Here is a 22,994-nt window from a genome sequence, read left to right on the forward strand (position 1 = left end):
ACTGTTTGTGTGTGTGTGTGTGTGTGTGTGTGTGTGTGTGTGTGTGTGTGTGTGTGTGTGTGTGTGTGTGTGTGTGAGAGGGAGAGAGAGAGAGTATGAGAGAGACTGAGACTAGTGTATTACACATGAAGCAACCACACCATATCTGGTTATATCAAATAGAAAACCATCCCATAATACCAAAGCCACATCCTTTCCTTATATTCCTCTAATCGTTCTTCTTTCCTCTCTCTCGCTCCCTCTCTGCTTTAATTGCAGGAGTATCAGCACTACAGAGAAACCGTGAATCCCTCTCTCTTCCTGCGATAAGAAAGCGCAAAGCGAGCGAGGCGAAGAGCCGTTAATGCTGCTATCTTGTCATCGGTTTCTTTGAAGAAGCGTCTCCCCTCTCTCTTTCTCCCTCTTTGCGCTGTTATCAGTGCCATCAAAGAGCAGGGCATGAGAGGAGCCACGGTGCGCTTAAATCCCACGGGAGCGGCGTGGTGCGGCTAATGCTGTTAAAAAAAAAAATAATTTAAAACAATCTCATCATCAAAGAGAGCCGAGGCGAAGCCTAATCAGCTCCACGTTTCATGTTTGTACCGCTTCCCTACACGACACGCACACTTTCAGTCTTCTCTTGCTCGCTCTCGCTTTCCCCTGCTTGCCCACTTCGTCGGCTCTTTCTGGCCGCTCGGATTTTCCCGTAACCGCAACATATGCTTCATCAGAATTATTCCAATGCCCAAAAGCATTACATATGGTAGGTGGCACATACACACAACAGTGAAAAGGATTCAGGCCAAGACTGATGTGTAGGTAGGTCACATCCCCACACACACAACAGTTTACACTCATTTTTATGGCCTCTTCACTCTCCCTTTCCCTCTCTCATTGCCGTGGCAGCTATAATGGAGCAGTATTGTAAACCACAGTGGAGCTCTGTGATTAGAAGCTCGGCTTTGCTCAGTGCCCTTAACGCCATTTCACTAAATCCCTATTAAAATACCCCCCCTTCTTTTCTCTTCCTCTCCTCCTCCTCCTTAATGGTAATGAGCATTTAAAGGGTAATGGACCCCCCCCCACACACGCACACACTGTCTCTCTGTGTGCGCGTGCGTGTGTGTAACTTGTTTAAAACGTGACTAGTTCGGCAGATAAAGTTGAGATTAAAACGGCTGAGCTGCTGTAATGCATGGAAGGCGCTAGCGTTCGTTCTGAATTTGCATGTAAACGAGAGCTGGAATAGGAGCGCGCCAGTGGTACAAAAGCGCAGCCTGTTTGGGTAAATAATCTGTTGCGTTTGGCAGCGGCGCCGAGGCAAGCCAACAGATGTGTTTGAGTGTGATAAAGAGGAAATAAATGCAAGGAGACATGCTCAAACTAACGTGTTCCATAACGCTTGTGTGTGTGTGTGTGCGTGAGAGAGAGAATATGAATTACACCCGAGTACGGCAAAACACTTAAAATTACTGTCAGAGCAAACTTCACCTCTTAGCGAGATGAGAATATATAAACATTTGCTCCTTATTATTCTGAAATGAACAGCTCCTCTCATTTATACTTGGGTCTGTACTTTACTATGCAAACACATGCACATTTACAAGTTTAAACAAGACTTTATAAATCAAGTCAGGCTCAGATCTCAAAACCCTGCCAGACAGGTACATTACAACAAAAAGAAAGAAAACGGTGCAAAGCAAAAGAGGTATGTAATGTATGTGAAATTTAAAAGCAAAAACGGAAAAAAAAAAAAAAAAAAAAAAAACTGCATCATTGTCGACTACAGAGCGCACAAAAAGGAAGAGAAGCAGAAAAGCTGAAGTGGATGGATAACTGGGTGGCATTAGTGACCTGTGCATTAACCCGACAAAAAACAAAGCAAAGACAGAATGGGGGTGGGGGGGGGGGGACGCAGACAGAAAGGACTGAGATTTGTGTCCAAGAGTGATATGATTTATTCACTAGCAGGACTGTGTGCGATAAAAGCTTTTCTTTAGCTCTTCAGTTCTGCCACATAACAAACAGCAATAACACAAACTGCAAGGTCTAAGCTGATGATTCTTTACACAAACACGCTTTAAAAAAAAAACAAACTCCTGAAAAGCTTAGATAGTTCATGCACGTAATGAGAATAGATCTGTTCTCTCTTGCATATTTACTCAGCTTGAAATATTCCAAATATAATCAAAGAAACACACGGATACCCAACACAAGGAACATGCCTCAGTGCCCACGTTGCATGAAACTACTGTTGAGTCTAAACTCATTTCCTCCTCCCAAAGCAAACATAGCGGTTCACACTCCGAAAACAATGGCTGCAATTTATTACTCCATAAGCTGTTTACACAGATTTTATAACCCATCTCTGGAGAGGAAATAATACACAAACCAACACGAGACGAAATGAATCGAAACACAGAGCGTAACATTCATCGCCCTGTATTCCTCACTTTTTCCCCGCCATCAGCAAGCAAATGTTCTGAGATGAACCTCAATCGCTTCCATCATGTTCAGATGGGAATAGTGAAAACGTGCATACACACAGACAGCTGGCGGAGCAGAGTGAGAATAAATTACAAAAAGTGCAAGAAAAGGATGAGGGCAGAAATCTCCTCACACATGGGAAATCATTAAATGCGTGAGATTCACTTCACATTTCCTCCCGAAGTCTGGTGTTTGAAACTAAAAGGCATTCTGTATGTCCCATTTGGTAAAATAATATGAGCCATTAAAGCGGTGCCCTGTGTGAGGAATAGCAAAATCTAGAGAAAGAAAATCAGGGACGAGAACATCAGAGTGTGAGGAGGACAGATGGATACCTGTAGATGAAGGTTTTAAGGGGTCATTTGAAACTGGAGCAGAAGCACTGTGGGTGTGAACTGGCCATGAAGGCACACGTGTGCAGTGGGGAGTCACACAGCTGGGTAGGTGAAGTTTAGATTCACTACTGGGCATTAAAAGGACCGTAAACGTTTAGCGAAGGTGGATAAAATAAGATTTAATGAGCAAATGTATTACACGTTGAACTTTATTAAGAGATTTGGTGCGTATGATTAACACGCGCAGCACACGCGCACATTAGAAGACAGCTAAAAAACGATCATAATAACAGAACAACGTGTTTTCTGGCGTTAGTGCGTATCTGGGAAGAACGTAAAGTTTTACTCATTTGCGCATCAGGCCACGGAAGGCTGAGCTGAATAATGTCATCATTATCTCAATTCCCACACTGTTAAAACGTCTATGTTGAGTCTTATAGGGGGAAAGAAAAAAGCTACTTATTAACAAAACGATAGAGGCAGAAAATGAGGAACTCGGAGGAGACAGTGTTGGTGTCGATACACTGCAAGACCACACATACGGATCTAGATGATTATTGATCTGTATAGAGAACTAAAGAGACGCTTGCAGACAAACACTGATGCACTGTTGAAGGACATACCCACAAAAATGATTGCACACAATTCAACAGGACTAAAAGTAAAAATATTATGTGTTTTCCCACTGCAGCATGAAAGTCGCCAATTCCTACTGTGTAGATGTGAGTCACGTCTTATCAACTACGCATGCTTCACAAATAGTAACATCTTGGCATGCTGGGGACGAAAGTACTGTCATTACATACTACTATTTAAAGCACTGCTAATAATAAACCAAGTTTGTTCATTAGCGCTAGAAATGTCTCTATACAGTAATTACTGTGAAAAGATTTAGACAAATATTAGAGGAACGTGTCTACATACACCCACGATTGGCCGTTGTGGCACTGATTGTCATGGGAGTAATTCAATGCACTCAGACACACAGCCGGTGTTGTTCTTTTGGACTGCCTGGCTGTGGCAACATCATTATACAAATGCTTGAAAGAAGGATGTGTTAGGCTTCAACATCTCTAGCTGGTAGATGAGCTGATGTTAGGACAGAGCTACCTAGTGGATGAGAATAGGACAAATAACAAACCTGGGAGGAAAAAAATAACTCCAATGAAATGTTCACACAAATTTCAAGAGGACACAGTCGGCAGCCGTGTAGAACATGAGGCAAATCTAAGGTTTATACGAGTTAACTGACAATCCCAGCAATCATCATGTCATAATTGCTTTCCTCAGGTTTTAACTAAAGCCTGCTTGAACCTTGTGGTCATGTGTATTTACATTTACCTTTAGCTCATGCTTTTATACAAAGCGGCTTACAATTAAGTCTTGGGTGGTTCCATGAAATTTCAGAGTAAGAATGGGAGCTTTAAGGATGGATTTGGACTGTAGGTAATGTCAACATTCTGCTACACTGACTCAGGACTACAGTTTGCTTCTGATCACCACTGTACCCGGCAACATCGTATAGATGTGATAAATGGACATTCGGTGCAACCCAGATGAGGATTGGGTTCCCTCTTGAGTCTGGTTCTCTCAAGGTTTCTTCCTTCCATCTCGGGGAGTTTTTTCTTGCCACAGTCGTCACCGGCTCGCTCATCAGGGACAAACTTACACTTATATAGAACATATAAATTTTTTTTATCACCACATTATATTGTGTCAAGCTGCTTTGAGACAATGTTTATTGTTAAAAGCGCTGTACAAATAAAAATTAATTCATTTAAGACAGGATACAATTGAGGATTTGCTGGGTTTCTGCAGGTTTCACCAAGTCAAATTTAAGACTTTTTAGGACCTTTATAAAACCATCAAGAATGAAAATTAAGACCTAAATCACGACATAAAAAATGCACACAAATATGCTGTTAGTAACAGGACTTAACCGAGCCCTAAATCATTTTTTTCCAAACTAAGTACAGTGGTCCACTAGAAGGTAACCCCCTCGAGTTCAGAAAATCCGCAGGTTTTGAATGTACCTCCGCAGCCCCTATGGTATGAGCCCCTAGTGAATTCATATAGACATGTCGTCACTTTAATACAATAATGTGGTTTAAAAATTTTTATTAAATTTGTTAGTGAAAACGTAGTTTAAAATGTTATTCCTAACGTTCCTGAACATTCGGTTCCTGCTGCGGATTTCCCTGAATTTTAAGATAATCCGCAACTTGCTGTTAGTAGTTCCAAATTTTTTGAACCACTAATTATCAGGGGTTAACTGTATCCCTAAACTTCCACATCCCCATTGCTAAAAAGAAAAAAAAAAAAAGAAAAAAATCAGTTTTAGGTCTGTGGGACAATCCAAGAGAATCCAAATCTGATATGCTGTTAAATGTTGTCCTCGTTTTGTAGTTGTAATACAATATTTGGTCTGGCGAAAGAAAGAACTAAAACACCACAAACAACAAAATTTAAATGCAAAAGTGCTGCGGGAGCATTTCAATGTACGTTAGAGGAAGCGTTACATGGACAACGAAAAATTAAGACCTAAAGCGAATTTAAGACTAAAATGTTGATTTTCAAATTTGACACTTTTTAAATCCCTGCTGAAATCCAGACTTGGGAGCCAAGAGCCTTACTCTAGTTCCAACTCTTCCATTAAACCTGCAATTAAAAAATTAAAACAAACCTACACACAATTAATGCGATGTCATTCTAAGCTTGGGATTAAGAGGACATTTACTGCAGTAGTTATTAGGCTGGATGATCCATTGAATAGTGTTGTATCTATATCGAAGTGTGTTGTGTATCTTAAAATAAGTTTCCTTCAGGCCAGTGTTGTATCTTATAGAAAACCACAATATCTTGCTGTCTTACACATTTCTCTGATGTATCTTTCTGTTCATCATCATTGTTACCTGCAAAAGTCTGCAAATGTCTTCATTAAGGACACAAAATCAGAAAGGAGGTTTTAAAAAAAAAATAAAAAAATGTTTAGCATACAGTCAAAACTCGCTATATTTTTTTACGGACCCGAGTCCAGATTTGCAAGCAGTCCTACTTGATGGCTAATTAAGATTAGAGGGAAAAAAAGAAAAACGGACTAAACACTGATGCCACCTACAGCACTTGTAAGTTGTATAAAGCACACAGATCTAGCCACAGTCCTACTTGCACCCCCTCAGTCAATGATAGTTCAGAGCATGAGAGAATGGCGGCATATTGCACACGATCTCACAAACCTACCTCATCGTTACTCAAACAGTTGCTTATGTATGTACGCTTTACGTTTTTATCCTTTGGGTTTAAAAATCTTCATGGAAAGGTGACAGCAAACCCAAACATCAAAGGAAGCTAAAGTTAATTGCTGTCATGACTCATTATTATTTGGCATAGAGCTTCAATCAATGTAGAATAGATTTTACACAGCGTTGAATGTTAAAAACATGAAAGGATTCAGCACGCTTGTTGTGCAGTCATCGCATTGCAGCGATTATGTAGTTGTCACATGAGCCTGCACGAGTCCAGCAGTTACGGAAAAGCAAAAGTTCATATTTCTGGGAATGTCAAATTGAGCTGCATCCTATTATATGCCTAATTATGCTTCAACCAAATTGCTTAGTTTTTTCTGAGAGTATATACAGTAATCTACTCTTTAAAATTTATTTGAATACTGTGCATTCTTTCATTTTTGTTTACTTGCTATTTGCATGCCTGGCCGTGCTATTATGTCTTTTTTTTTTTCTATTTTTGCTATCAGCTTTCCCAGACTTTACTCCTACTATTAAATTGCAGTATTGGCATCTGTAATTATGAATGTTAACGTAAAAAAATATATGTAGTTCTTTTTCAAAGAACTGCCACTGTAGTTACTGCATAGTCAAAAGATTTCTCATAATAAATATTTCTCTCCCATTGTTCAAAGAATAATTGAACATGGATACTGCAGACAACCTATAAACTCCTGCTGTAATAATAAAGACTGCACAATAATGAAGCAGTTACAATGCTCATACTGAAGATCCTCTCCACACACTTGGCACCATTTGTCTTTGAAAGTCTGAATCGCCTCAAGGTTTCTTCCTCACGTCTCGGGCTCCGGCTTGCTCATTACTGTACTAACTCTACATTTGTATTTCTGTAAAGCTGCTTCTCGACTATGTCTATAGCCATGTCTATAACAGACTACACACAAAACTGAATGGATATGGACATGTGCTAAATGGTGTAAGGGTAACTGCAGGACGGTTTAATGTGGTATTAGTACCAAGGTCAAAACATTTAAAAAAAAAACTAAACAAAGTGTCAGGTTTCAGTGGTTCCTGGGCAGAAATCAGCTAGATGAGGCAGAAACATGTTAAGTTCAGGAGCAGCCATGTGGCACAGCATGCAGCTCACCACCATATTTCATTCAGCCTGTGTCTCTCAGGAACAGAATGGAATAAGAAATTAGACAGCAACAGATGGCAAAGGGGTGACAGACAACAACTAATGCCCTAGACATAACTCTCTGTGTGTGTGTGTGTGTGTGAGATATATATATATATATATATATATATATATATATATATATCAATCATACATAGTGTGTGTGTGTGTGTGTGTGTGTGTGTGTGTGTGTGTGTGTGTGTGGATACAGAGGATATAAATATGCAAGGGTAATAGATTTTTTGTGTGACAGAGAGAGAGAGAGAGAGAGCGAGAGAGAGAAAGAGACTGAGGGAGAAGGGGGGTAAGGAGAGAGGGGGAGGGAGAGAGCGGGAAAAAGTAAAAACATGAGTGATTTAGTGAGAGTCCCTGTGTTGCTGGTCAGTGCCGTAATGAAGCACACTGCTAGATGAATAACAGAAGGAGTGTGTGTGTAAAAATGTGTGTGTGTGTGTGTATGTGTGTGTGTGTGCGTGTGTGTGCTTAAGCGGAGGTGAGGGGTTGGGCAGAGCCGGCTGGCTGAGCGAGTGCCGCAGAGAGCTGCAAGCCTCAGAGGAGAGCTGAAAAGCAGGCTGGCAGAAGAAGTGAGAGCATTAAAGTATCATCGTCATAATGAGATGCAGCAGTATCAAACATCCATGCAACTTTGTGTTCGTATCCTCCCCATCTCAAACCCTCTCTGTGTATCACACTGGCTAATTGGGCTGTGGTAGGTGTAGACTTCAAACAGCAACTGACTCACTAACGGTCTGCTGGCATCCTGTGGAAACCAGCAAAGTGAGGCAAGAAAACAAGGCTACACGTTTGAAAAGCACACACGTTTGAGTGAGAATTCACAAAGCAGCCGGAGAAGCTTGGGTCAGTACAGATCACCTGGTTTAAAAAAATAATAATAAAAAAAACGGCTCTGTTCACAGTGGGACTAAAAATAAAAAAATCACAACCCACCACAATAAGCAAAGAATTCACATACACTAATAGTCTTTATTCAGCTCATGTAGATTTGATAAACATGGAGCTTTCCTGTGTCCACACCGGGGCATCATAAAACATAGGCAACTGAAGAAAAAAAAAATATCCACCTATTGGCATGTTTTCAGGAGTTGGGAGACAACTGGAGAAGCCACAGGAAACTGACACAGACTCTTAGAGAACATTTGTACAGAGAGCAACCTGAGCTGATGATTGAACCAGGTACCCAGGAGACATGAGGCAGAAACACTAACCATTGCATCCCACAGTACACAATATTTATAAAACACATACACAAACACATCCATCTTTCCATCAGGTGCATTTATAAAAGTCAGAACCTCTGCTTTTTCCTGCATTCCTGATAGAACTATTACATATAACTTTACTTTTCAAAATATATGAACTAATATGATATTTGTACTATTATTGCACAGGTTGTTGCTTCCCTATTTCCATACAGTAAATGGAGGTACAAGAGGCCAGTCCAGAGACCGTTCATTATGATGGCAGACAACAGTGTTAGTGTGTACATGGACAGCGCATGGTGCTGAAGTTTATTGTGAAACTTCTTGTGAACGAAACCCATAGATATCTACAGAAGACATTAAACACAGTGGGGCGATTAGACGACCAGCCGCAGTAAGAAACTTGAATGGTGTTAAAGAGTTCAGGCACACTGACAAATTTTTTTATGGCAAATCTTTTCGGGCATTAGTTAAACACTGGGATAAGTATATAAATCTAGCATGGGAGTAAATAAATGCAATTTCCACTAAACAGCTTTGTGTGGGGGTCACAATACATTTAAATATGGCAAGTTTCCAAAAACAATAAAGGACATCCACGACTTTGGCTTATTCTGTTTTGTCCGAGTTACACTGTGTGAATTGATTTGGTGAATTGATGAATGATGAATGAATGCTTTCTAGTCATTTCTCGATTTCACCAAAAGTGTGCACTGAAACCGTCAGTGAGCACAATCATAAATCAACAGGTTGCTTTAGAGAAGTTCACTGTCTCAGACACATGATCAATCATGTTTAGGGAAACATTGTAATCAGTCCATTTTTCACGTGTTCTTTTTCTCTGCGAGTCCCCTGAATGGTTTGACTACAAGCCCTGCATATTGACATTAAGCTTATTTAGTTTATCAGACACTTCTAAAACACGTGCAGGTTCGCAAATCCATGCTGCATGTTTGAAGCGTGTAGACAACCACTAAATAAAAAAACAGACACTGGACAGAGCCACGGGAGATGGACCACAACTCTGCATGCAAAAGCAGCAGCACTTCAGCACAAGGAGATGAGAAAATGTGGATTTCCAAAGGTCAAATTTTATTGAAATTCAATCTTAATAACTAACACAACACTTCTTTCTAATAAGCAAAGGCTTCAGTGCATTAAACACAATGTGTTACTACAATATTAGGTGCCACTTGCTGTCTTCAGGCCCGTCATTGCCTTAGCAGTCTGTGTATATGCTTACAGACTTCTCCCAAAAATGACCTTTTGATGCCAGGAATCTATTCAAGCGTTTCAAAAATTTATGTAGTTGTCTGCAGCATACTGAAACAACCAAAATAATAAAAAATAAATGATGGGGAGTGCATACAGTGTTGCATTTCTCAGTCTATATATTTCTCATCTGGGCTTAAGCATTTAATAATCAACTATGCCTGGTATATGACTAGTTTTTTAATCCAGACCTTCATGTTTTGTTTCTAAATATGGAAGTGTGAGAGAGAGAGAGAGAGAGAGAGAGAGAGAGAGAGAGAGAAAGAAATGGAGGGAAGGCCAGTATAAAAAAAAAAACTGCTACAGGGCAGTCAATGAAAAGTGAAATCAGCAATAAGCCCTACGACCTCACTGGTGACATCATCAACCTGCAACCCTGCCATCAGCATGCGGAGAGAGAGATGGGGACAATGGGACAAAGAGAAGTGAGAGGTCGCATTTGGCTGGCAGTGGTGTCCTTTCGCTTGGCTGGGTAGGAAGGGATGACCGAAGGAGAGCAAGAGGGAGGTCAAAATGTCTGACAGAAAAGAGCAGCAAAATGCAAAGTACTGCTAACACACACACACACACACAAACAAACACACAGTTTTTTACAGGCAGGATTGGACAGATGAAGAATATGAAAAGGGCAGCATTCATTTACAGACAGATATCAGAAAAGGTTATCCTGCATCAAGCCAGACAGATGAATGAATGCATACACACACATGGCTCAGATGGTCCAAGACAGCTGACAGATATGACATTTTAAGTCTTCAAACTTTTCATACCAGAATAAAAAAATCCCACAGCCATGACGGTGTGTGAGCATATAGTTGGCACACACTCCCTCGTTAAATTGGAGGTTATTGCATACTGAATCAGGTGCATAAATATGGAGGAGACGAGTACACGGAATTCTGACAGCAGAGAGAGAGAGACACAGAGAAGGAGAGAGAGAGAGAGAGAGAGAGAGAGAGAGAGAGAGAGAGAGAGAGAGAGAGAAAAAGAGAGGGAGGAGAACAGAACAGGAATAAAAAGGAGAGAGGTGATAGAGGTGACGATATAAGCAGGGGAAGAAGGCTGTGACTGCAGAATCTCACACACACATCCCACAGGGACATATGTGGCAGTAGTTTGACACTGAGTAGACTTGCACAGAGGACAAAGACACACACACACACACACACACACACACACACACACACACTTCTCAAAAGGTCATGCTCATATTAAATTCAGTATGAGAGGAGTTTTGCATATAAAGTCCTAAGAAGTGTGATGGCCGTTCTACAGAGATAAGCACCACACGCGTACACACACACACACACACACACACACACACACACACACATTTCCATTTCCACAATGCAATGCGCTTTCTCTTTGTCCTTAAACTCGTCCACCTCTCTTAGCATGCTACTATTCTTCTAAACACCCACCCCTTCACTCCTCTGTATATCCTCTATCTCAGCCATTCATCACTACATGTATCCTGATACGCCTTTTCACATCCATCTCTTTATCAATGCATCCATCCATCCTTCCCTGAAGACACCCACCTATCTCTAAACTATCCCTCTGCATCTCACAGCATCCATCCCGCCTTCTCTGAAATTATCCACATCCATCTGTCCATCCCTAAAGCCACACAAAATATCTCAGCATCCGTCCCTCTGTCCCTAAACCCATCCACGTATCTTCATGGATCTTTGTTCGACGGTGGACAAAGTGAGTGTGTAATAGAGTTTGAGCAACTTTACCAACTCCTAAGCAGTGCTTTTATAGCATGTGATTAGTAGTGCAGTCCTGTATCTCTGTATCCAGCTACCAGTCTCACCATCCATCCATCTATCAATTTCAGCATTGTGCCTCACATCCATCTATTTCTGCAACCATCCACCTGTTTCAACATCCATCCAACCTTGGAGACTTCCATTCATCCTACTAAGCATCTATACATCCGTCGTTGAAAAGCATTACACCGAGAGCAGCGATTTGCTTGAACACCCAAATACATGCGTTCGTGCGCAAACACACACACACACACACACACACACACACACACACACACACACACACACACACACACACACACACACACACACACACACACACACACAGCTTACCTTTTGAGGCTGTGAAGGTAGATGAATCATGTAGGAAAAACAGATTAAAAAAATAAAGATAATAAGTTGGATGCTTGACATGGGTGCATTTATTAATAGAAAGAAAAAAAGTTATGATAAGTTACACCACTTACTCTTGGTCTGTGAGGAGAACGCCAGAGTGAGTCTGGAGAAAAGCTCGTTACTCTCAAAACGGCCCTCTTTGGATTTTACCCAGAAGCTGCTCTCTGAAAGGTCCTCAGCTGCGATCTACAACACACAAGAGAAGTCAGTTCATTCAGTCATCCATCCATCCATCTGCCCACTCAATGTCATCCGTCAATCATCCCTCTGCCCCAAATTATCTATCCATCAACTCCAGAACCTATCCCTTCTATCGATTTGGCAAAATCCATTTATCTATTCATCCAATACGATCCATTTGTCTATTCAGTAAAATGCATTTATCCATCTACTTATCTAAAACAACCAATTTCTTAATCCGCCCAAAATATCACTTTACCCACAGACCCTCCCAAACCCTCTGTTTCTGTCTCTGTCTGTTTCATCACTCGTGCCTCACATTTATTCCTGAAAGTAAGATGTCGCGAATCAATATATAGCAAAACAGCCGTCACAAAACTGTCCATATACAAACCCATCCTTAAATGATGCACTTGGAACATCACGTGACACGGCGCTGAATCCTCAAGTAGCATTACAACATGCATCATATATAAACTCGAGTCCTATTACTCTGTTGCTGAAACAGCAGAGCTCGAGTTCCCTAACAATTTACTTCAAGCACACAATATATTACAGCAAACAAGATCAGTGCTGTTGTAGTTGCTCTGAAATCCGTTCTTACTGCAGAAATAATAACTACCCTGCCAGCTGCAGCGATTCCCAATTAGAGGTTTAATGGATTATCACGAGTGAATGCTTCATCACCAACGACATGCTATTTTAGCTCGAATGAGTTTCCCCTTTCAGAAAGACACAGCGCCCCTGAAACTTGGTCCACGCTACATGAACACAACTTTAAGTCAATTAATCTCTGTTGGCGGCAGGGTGAACAATCTGAGCTGCTGAAGGCCTCTAAGGAGCGTGTGTGTGTGTGTGTGTGTGTGTGCTGATCCTGTTGCACAGGCCACTTTTCAACAGCGATAATGCACAGGCTTACACTAACAACCATCGTTCTAGAAAAATGAATAAGTAAGCAAAAAAAAAAAACGAGCAGATAAGAATTAAAAGAAGGGGGGGGGGGCGGGTTTGAAGTGGGAGAAGAAAAAGATGACGGAGGAATGAAACTCGTTAAAATTGATCCCGGTTTTAGCCACACAAAAGATGAAAAGCGGCACAAAAAGGTTCAATATAGTCATGGAGAGAGGACATGATACACCCCATCGCACCAATCTTTTTTATTATCTGTCATTTCGTTCTTTCGTTCAGTCCTTTCTTTCTTCGGCCGTTTCTGTCTATCCTTTTTAAATCACTCAACACATACATTTCTTCTTTTCATTACATGTTTTTTTTTTTTAGGTGCATAAAACAAAATTAGGTTTTAACAGCACTAGTAATAGTAACAGCACTGTAATATAAGAAAAGCGATGGACTATGGAAGAAACAGAAAGAAGAGAGAGACTTTAGAAAGGAGGAAGAGACTTCTCTGATCCTAATTTCTTATTACTTTGCTTTCTGATGAGCGACTGTGAGCATTCCAGTGTGCATGCGCAGGCGACTTTTAGAACATGATTGTGAAAAAGCGGTGGAGGAGAGAAAGAGCGCAAAAGCAAAAGCAAAAAAAAAAAAAAGTTAGTTTAAATTACAAAAGAATGATGTCCTTTCTAGCAGCAATTTAATTATCTTTCACATGCACAGTTAAAAGAAGCAGGCTTATTAAAAAGCAATTTCACTGACATCCTCGTCAAAGAGCTCTCACCAGGAGAAGAAAGCAGGAGAGGTGGAGAGAGTGAGGGAGACACACTCATGAACCCGAATGCAGCCATTAAAGAGTAGCTTTAGGCTAACAGAGGAGACGGAACCGTTTTGATGTTTTAAGTCCTGTTGAGGATGAGGGAGAGCGAGGGAACGCGACAAAATGAAGTGAGGGAGGAGAAGAAACAGAAGAACTAATAGTCACACAAGGATTTCATATGTAGGTAAAATGCGATTAGGCACCCTGTACTTTTTTGATAACACACACACACACACACACACACACACACACACACACACACACCAGGGGCCCTGACACATCAAGCTGTCGTCAAAAAAAAAAAACCCAGCTGCAACCGAAACTGGAAATGGCCTCCTGCTGTCTTATGTTTTCTGGGAAAATGTCTATGTGACTGATGGAAAGCTCACATGTAAAACTTTGCCCTGTGCTTGAAAATGATGATCTCATTCCAAGAAGTCATAGAAATGCTTTGGTTGCTCATAACTAGCACAGCTGAACCCATTTACATTTACGGTATTTAGCAGGCACCCATATACCGAGCGACCTTCAACTGAGCAGGTGAGGGTTAAGGGCCTTGCTCAAGGGCCCAGCAGTAGTAGATTGGTGATGCTGGGATATGAACCCATGACCTTCCAATCTAAAGTGCAATGCCTTAACCACTACCACCTCCCAAGCAAGGTGGGGTTACTTTACAAGGTAAAGAAAGCAAACAGAATGCACCTGAGCTCGATCAGCAGTGTCTCGGCCAAGTGTCAATGCTAAGTATAAAAAAATGAATGGTTGCATCTCACACTGTTGCTTACTAATGTTATCATTGGAAAGGAGCACATGAATATCCAGGACATCTGTACATTTTAATTTCCATATAAAGTTGCTTAGCACATTGCAATGGTGACCCTGAAATGCAGTTACTGTTGGCAAATGTTTTCCTGTCACATCATGCGTTAAGGATATTATTTGAGTCTGGTGATAGAAAGATAGAATCTTTACTTTCTCTCAGTAGCTGAAGTAGACAATGGGATGCAGACTATTCAGTAATAGTGTTAAGGTGCAGCTTATTGCACAACCATTAAATAAATAAGTATATATATATATATATATATATATATATATATATATATATATATATATATATATATATATATATATATATACACACATATACACACATACATACACACACACACACATATATATATATATATATATATATATATATATATATATATATATATATATATATATATATATATATATATATATATATATATATATATATATACACATACATACATACATATTAGGGATGCACCGAATATTCGGCCACCGAAAAATGGCCCAAAAGTGCATTTTCGGTTTTCGGCTGAAAGACTTTGATCACCGAAAAAACGCGGCCGAAACAGTTTGTTGTGATGACGCAAACAGAAACCGCTGCCTGCACGTGCATGTCTAAAACAACATGTCTGCGGTGTGGACGTGTTTTAGTATATCTGAGAAAGACCCACGGATAGCGATGTGCAAAACATGTAATGCCGAAATTTCGTCTGCAAAGACTTTCTCCACGTCGGGTTTAATTTATCACCTGAAATCCAAACATCCGATCGCTATGCTGAATATGAGAGGAACGCGGCACAGAAAAGCAAAACCCCTCCGAGCATGCGCACTCCGTCTGTGGTGGACGTTTTTGAAAAGGCAGGAAGTTTCCCAGTGATAGTGTTGTATTGTATCTTTAAGCAGTTGCACTTGTTCTGAATGCATTTTGTTTTTATGAAAGAACATATTTAATTTTACAACCTTTTGAGCAGGCCAGAGGGCCTGTACATTATTATTTAATGTACACATGAGTGTATTTAAATTAAACATTTAAGTTTGAATTTTAATTTATTTTATTCTGTGCATTGTTGCAATGTGCTATAAATAAATATTTTCATAATTTGTAATTGATTTATTCTTTGAAACTTTAATATTTAATTTATGCAAGTTAAATGCCTTGATTTTAGTAAGTTTAGTACACAATCATAGCCATAAATGCAATAGTAATAATAATTGGCATAATTTCTTTCTGTGTTTCGGTTTTCGGCCTTGCTTTCCTCTTTTTCGGTTTCGGCCAAGAATTTTCAGTTCAGTGCATCCCTAATATATATATATACAGTGAGGAAAATAAGTATTTGAACACCCTGCTATTTTGCAAGTTCTCCCACTTAGAAATCATGGAGGGGTCTGAAATTGTCATCGTAGGTGCATGTCCACTGTGAAAGACATAATCTTTAAAAAAAAATCTAGAAATCACAATGTATGATTTTTAAACTATTTATTTGTATGATACAGCTGCAAATAAGTATTTGAACATCTGAGAAAGTCAATGTTAATATTTGGTACAGTAGCCTTTGTTTGCAATTACAGAGGTCAAACGTTTCCTGTAGTTTTTCACCAAATTTGCACACACTGCAGGAGGGATTTTGGCCCACTCCTCCACACAGATCTTCTCTAGATCAGTCAGGTTTCTGGCCTGTCGCTGAGAAACACAGAGTTTGAGCTCCCTCCAAAGATTCTCTATTGGGTTTAGGTCTGGAGACTGGCTAGGCCACGCCAGAACCTTGATATGCTTCTTACTGAGCCACTCCTTGGTTATCCTGGCTGTGTGCTTCGGGTCATTGTCATGTTGGAAGACCCAGCCTCGACCCATCTTCAATGCTCTAACTGAGGGAAGGAGGTTGTTCCCCAAAATCTCGCAATACATGGCCCTGGTCATCCTCTCCTTAATACAGTGCAGTCGCCCTATCCCATGTGCAGAAAAACACCCCCAAAGCATGATGCTACCACCCCCATGCTTCACAGTAGGGCTGGTGTTCTTGGGATGGTACTCATCATTCTTCTTCCTCCAAACATGTTTAGTGGAATTATGACCCGAAAGTTCTATTTTGGTCTCATCTGACCACATGACTTTCTCCCATGACTCCTCTGGATCATCCAAATGGTCATTGGCAAACTTAAGATGTGCCTGGACATGTGCTGGTTTAAGCAGGGGAACCTTCCGTGCCATGCATGATTTCAAACCATGACGTCTTAGTGTATTACCAACAGTAACCTTGGAAACGGTGGTCCCAGCTCTTTTCAGGTCATTGACCAGCTCCTCCCGTGTAGTTCTGGGCTGATTTCTCACCTTCCTTACGATCATGGAGACCCCACGAGGTGAGATCTTGCATGGAGCCCCAGTCCGAGGGAGACTGACAGTCATGTTTAGCTTCTTCCATTTTCTAATGATTGCTCCAACAGTGGACCTTTTTTCACCAAGCTGCTTGGCAATTTCCCCGTAGCCCTTTCCAGCCTTGTGGAGGTGTACAATTTTGTCTCTAGTGTCTTTGGACAGCTCTTTGGTCTTGGCCATGTTAGTAGTTGGATTCTTACTGATTGTATGGGGTGGACAGGTGTCTTTATGCAGCTAACGACCTCAAACAGGTGCATCTAATTTAGGACAATAAATGTAGTGGAGGTGGACATTTTAAAGGCAGACTAACAGGTCTTTGAGGGTCAGAATTCTAGCTGATAGACAGGTGTTCAAATACTTATTTGCAGCTGTATCATACAAATAAATAGTTTAAAAATAATACATTGTGTTTTCTGGATTTTTTTTTTTTAGATTATGTCTCTCACAGTGGACATGCACCTACGAAGACAATTTCAGACCCCTCCATGATTTCTAAGTGGGAGAACTTGCAAAATAGCAGGGTGTTCAAATACTTATTTTCCTCACTGTGTATATATATATATATAAAACATCTCTAGGAGTTGAACCTTGTATGTGTGGCAACTATAAATTAAAAAGAAACTCTAAATAATAAAAAAAATAAAGTATTGCAGGGAAAAAAAATCTCGGTCCTCAAATTCATAATACTGCATTCACATCTGAGGAGTATGCGACTTATTCGTATTACAATAGAAGCGTGTAATGGTGTGCTATTCCAGGGTCAAGCTCTCAATAGTGTTACATTTCCATTCAATCTCCACTTTCTGAGAGCAATCCAATTAAAAGTTAATTATTCATGTATTGTGATAAATCTCAATTTCTTAATTTTATATTAAAAGCATTACGCCTGCATTACTTTTCCCCCCAGTATAAATCCCTGTTGCCATTAAAACACATAATTTTCAACTCAGTCTAATTATTATGTTTTGCAAATGAATGCAATTCGTGCAGCTTAAAAAATAAATAAATAAATAATTCAACCTTTAAGCTACTCAGTGGTTTTAGCAGAGCCAAGAGAGCTGGTACTTACAGAGTTCTGCCATTTCACCTTACAAAATATAGCTAGCTATAACACAAATTGTTATTTTTCAAGAAGATGCTAAGAGTCAGAAATGATCAAACTGAGGCATGATCAGTAGTGGTTGTTAAAGTCGAGGAGCTGCAGGAATTTGTGAATCAGAACCAAGGCGAGGAAAATATTTGGACTAGGTTGTGGAAAGCATTCTGCGAATGGAAAGATTCAAGACTTTAAAACTTTAAAAGAACCCCTGCTTTTCTTTCCTTTTTATTTTCCAGCTATTAAAGTCGATTCGGTATATTCAAGCAGTGCTCAGTGATCAGTGCCATCAATGCTGGTAAATCAGCCAGCTGGGTTTATCAGAACTCAGGGCTGCAGTAACCCCACCCACCAACACAACCCCTTTTCCCTGAACTCACCTTACTCCAGTTGGCCCTTTTAAGCTGCACCTCTGGTTTGTACTCTTTCTTGGGCTTTAGGCCAAATGGTAATTGTGGTACAGGAGCAGCCCAGGCTCCCATCCCTCCTGGCGGTGGTGGAGGCATCCCAGGCATTGGAGGAGGGGGTGGCATTCCTGGAAATCCTGGAGGTGGAGGCGGAGGTGGGGGCATACCAGGTAATGGAGGTGGTGGAGGGGGTATCATTCCTCCCTGCCCAGGGAGAGGTGGAGGGGGAGGTGGTGGAGGGGGCATGCCTATTTGGCCAGGTAGAGGTGGAGGTGGTGGGGGAGGGGGCATGCCTATGTGGCCAGGCAAAGGAGGAGGTGGTGGGGGAGGGGGCATGCCTATTTGGCCAGGCAAAGGAGGGGGTGGTGGTGGAGGTGGCATGCCTGTTTGGCCAGGCAAAGGAGGTGGGTGGGGCAGAGAGGCTGGGGCTGATGGGTCAGTGCGGGTAGATGATGCTGGCACAGACATAGACACTGTTATGAGTTTTGTCTTGGTTTCCTTAAGATCCTTTGACAGTTTTTCAATCTGAGAGATAGAAACAGAGAAATAGATACTAATGAACAATTCTCATTATTTTGCACAATTAACTGCATTTAGTTTTTCTTCCCTTCCCCCTGATTAATCAAACGAATCTAGCTGTGATATTAAGAGCTCAAGAAAAGGTCATTGTTTTTTTTTTTTAATGACTCTGAAGCATTAAATCACAAGCGCCCCACTGATGTATTTCAAATTCTTGAGAGATAGACAATTAAATTGAATAAGAAATATACAGTTTTATAATACAATACAGCACAACAGTTTTAAAATACAAAATAATGGAAATAAGTCAATATTGGCTAATAAGGTTACATGAGAAGCAATACATCGAATTTAAACAAATTTTAAATAATAAATGAACCATATTTACTGCTTTCCTAAACCTAATAACCATTAAAAACAATCTAGGTTTAATACCGGGTGTATTTTGGTTATGATTCTCTACTAAGTCAGTCTGCACAGATCAAATTCTAATAATAATAAACACAGGGCATCAAAACAGAAATGTGATCGCAATGACTTCTTTCTCTCACTAATCAAACTCTAATCATCGCATAGTTTGCCATTTTTTTGCCACCGATGGTTCATGATTTTCACATTTCCTTCGAACAGTAATGCTGCACCAGGAGGCATAGACCGGGAAAAACAATACAAAATGCACATTCTTCGAAGTTCCACAGATCCAAATATAGTTAAAGGACAGAACGCTGTTGATGGAAGTTGCTAAATGATGTGGATTACACAGTCATACTGTTGTCAGGAGAAGTTCTCTCACAGAAGCAGAGTTTACTCAAAACCCTGGGACAAATAATGAGGTTAAACAAGGATGGGGGGGGGGGGTGATGGGGGTTGAGGAGAAGCAGCAGATGTAAAAAGGTCATAGCTGAAATTGAACAGAGATGAGCAGAGTATAAATCCATGTCTAATTAAAAGGATAATATAATTATCCAGAAGTCGACACAGCTCATTAAAAATGACCAGTCTGCTAATTTCACATCAGGGGAAAGGGGAAAACTGATGGAAAAGAGGGAGAAGTGAAAGGCAGTGGAGTCAGACGTTTCTCATGCCAATTATCTGGGGTGCACCAGTATTTGAAGTGCAACAATTCCACTGATGCTGCAAAACCCATAGTCGCTTATAAAGAGCGTGTGAGGGTGTGTGATGTGACAATGACAACGTTTCTGACGGTTGTTTATCTGTTCCACATTAAACGCAGGTCTGGGTGACAGGCTGTGTTTAGCTCAGCAAGTTTCTCTCGCGCTCCGTCTGGTTCTTTCACATCCATCTGTATATTTTGTCTATACGTGCCTCCTCCTTTGCCGCCTTTCTCCTCTTATCCACTTGAACTTCTTTGCTTTTGCTGACTCATACTTTTCTCCTATCCCCATCAACTATAATTATTCCTTTAACACACACATTCACTGCTTGGAGTGTACTGTTTGTGGGTTCCCCTGCCAACAGGCAGGTATCCGTGGAGATGCTAGAACTCTTTGAAGAAGTAAAAAGTTTGGAAACAGCGATCCAGAGCTCCACGGATAAAAAAAAATTACCTAAAACTACATGGATCCTTGATTAGTTCCCGGTCTGCATTTTCACCGCACTGCAGGAATCATTACCACGTCAAATTAGTAAGGAATAAAGCAGCTGAGCATATAAACATGCTGTTATAGAAAAATCATCAACAACAGAATGGTGTAATATGCCCCAATTACAAGCAGAGTTAATGTCATTACTCTAAAGATGATTACTTTCCAAAAACACAGTGATATGTTTCCTTCCTCTTATCACCAGACTAAGATGCAAACTATTCAAATTACATTCAATTACTGCTCAGCTGCTTACTCCAGAGCACAAATTTAAATGTTTCCGAAAGTACGGTCAATAAACAAAAAGACGTGCTCTCTCCTAGTTAACTTTTTCTACTTTATTATGTCCCACACATCGGTTTTCCTCCAGCACTCAGATCTCGGACTCGCATAGAAAAAAAGAGGTTTTAAATCTACAGTATGTTTAACAGTCATACGATGTCAGAGCATAAGATTATAACTTTTCCACATAGTTAAAGTCTGAAGACAATCTTATGATTTGACATCGTATGACTGTTAAACATAGATTTGAAACACCCCTCCCCGCCCAATCAACAAACTAATGAATTATGCATGAAACAGTCCTGGTAAACAAGATGTACATACATTTCTACATTATGTACATACGCCTAAGGCTTTTGTGCTCAGTGTGGGCTGTCGGCTGTCTGGACCTGGAAAGGGTTAATTTTCTGGTAATTGAACAGAGCTGCTTTCATGTCAGTGGATTTGTTTCTGTTTTTATCTCGGATCAAAGCTGTGGCTTTGTTGTGAGTGACTAAAGAATGGCTCATTATTTGGGTTTATTTCAGATTGTGTTCAAATATTGACATTTCGACATTCAGAAATGAAGCAGTGACAATCGTATGGTTTGCATAAAGAACCAGTTGAATACAGTGGCCTGTTAAACCCACAAGATTCCGCATGAGATGTGAATTTGGTGTGATTTCGTACCTGTTCTTTGAGCTGGCCAACTTCTCCATGCAGCCCTTGGTTCTCTTTCTCTTTGTCCGCCTTCTCATTTCCAAGAGCTTCTTTTTCAAAACTGAGATCTTGGACTTTCTGTTCATAGTTGCCCTCCATCTTCTTAAACTCCACCTGCAGCTCATGGCGTGCAGTCAACTCGGCATCCAGCTACAACACAAACACACAATCGGAGTCAGTTTAAGAATCTTGTAGAAATTTAATAGCAGATCACAGCATCCAGGCAGCTCTCAAACATATGGCTGGATGCATGCTAGAATACACCGGGCTCAATAAACCATGTTGAAAAGTGCTGAATATGGACTGTAGTCACAGGGAACATGAAGTATCTGCAGGGATTCACAGCGTTCGAGACGTGGGTCAGCAGCAACTTGATGCATCTGACAAGCTGTGTGTTCATGCTGCATCTGTCTGCCATCGCAGCCATGAAATATGAAACTGAGCAGACAGAACATTGTGGGGAAGCAGTGAAGCTTCCAGGCCTTTTTTACCTCCTGTCACAGCATTTTACCAATCTTTCTATCTGTATTCAACCATTGCACATTTGATAAATTGCTCCTTTGACTCAGAGACGCTAACTGCAGGGGGAGAAAAGAGTCTGTTTCAAACACTTTAAGCATGGGACATGGCAAAATGACTAAATTAAAAAGTTTGCTAATAGTGTTGAAGTTCTATGTCACCAATCTCTAATTGGGAAAGTCAATTATTTTCTTAGGTGATGTTCTCAGCCGACTTTCTCCTTGCTCCATCCACTGATTGATCTGTATATTGCCATTTGGCATGACAGAGTGTTTACTCGCCCAGTATCGTTGAGTTTTTTCTATATATATTCCTTCGCGGTCAGTGAAAACCTGATGGACTGGATGACCATTAGAGAAAATAAATACAGCTGTCTGTCACTAATCTGATAAGGGCCATGTGGAACATACTGATAAATGTACACAGCCTACAAACACTAAAACCTCATTCCAACTGCTTGGCGGAGGGGATATATTAATGTGAGACTAATTTGTTGCCTCTGAACCCGAGCAACTTGCAATTACCGAGGTAGCAATGAATTCTGATGAATCGGGAGCACTGAAACATACCGTCAGTGTATTTATGTAAGAAAGAGGCTTGGAAAGGACGGAAGAGTCTTGAAACATGTCAATGATCCAAAACATGAATAAAATAGACAGTATAAAAAGTGGAAATTTCAGACTCGCCTGGTTAAAATTCTTTCCTCGATCCTATCGAGATGCTACAGCGTGATCTGATTCAGTTGAGATTTCTTAATGTTATAGATTGAGGAATAAGATGATATACCTGCTAACCGCTGAGCTTTGCTGATCCGCAGCTGCACAAAGTAAACGATTAAGGTCCTCGATAAAGATGGTTTCATTAAAGCGAGGAGATTCACTCACCACCAAAAACCTTG

At 40.5% G+C, this 22,994-nt stretch overlaps 1 protein-coding gene across 2 annotated transcripts in view; it reads right to left on the minus strand.

Moving 5' to 3' along the window:
- diaph1 (diaphanous related formin 1) overlaps positions 1–22,994 on the minus strand; it is a 139,511-nt gene that overhangs the window by 56,093 nt on the left and 60,424 nt on the right. For both annotated transcript variants that reach the window (XM_083546946.1, XM_083546945.1), the window contains 3 exons: positions 21,548–21,727; positions 18,447–18,998; positions 11,949–12,072 (listed from right to left, as the gene is read on the minus strand). In XM_083546946.1, coding sequence (XP_083403072.1) covers positions 11,949–12,072; positions 18,447–18,998; positions 21,548–21,727 — 856 coding nt within the window. The remainder of the gene's footprint in view (positions 1–11,948; positions 12,073–18,446; positions 18,999–21,547; positions 21,728–22,994) is intronic.

The sequence above is a fragment of the Silurus aristotelis genome, assembly GCF_946808225.1.
Source record: "Silurus aristotelis genome assembly, chromosome: 7".
NCBI lineage: Eukaryota > Metazoa > Chordata > Actinopteri > Siluriformes > Siluridae > Silurus > Silurus aristotelis.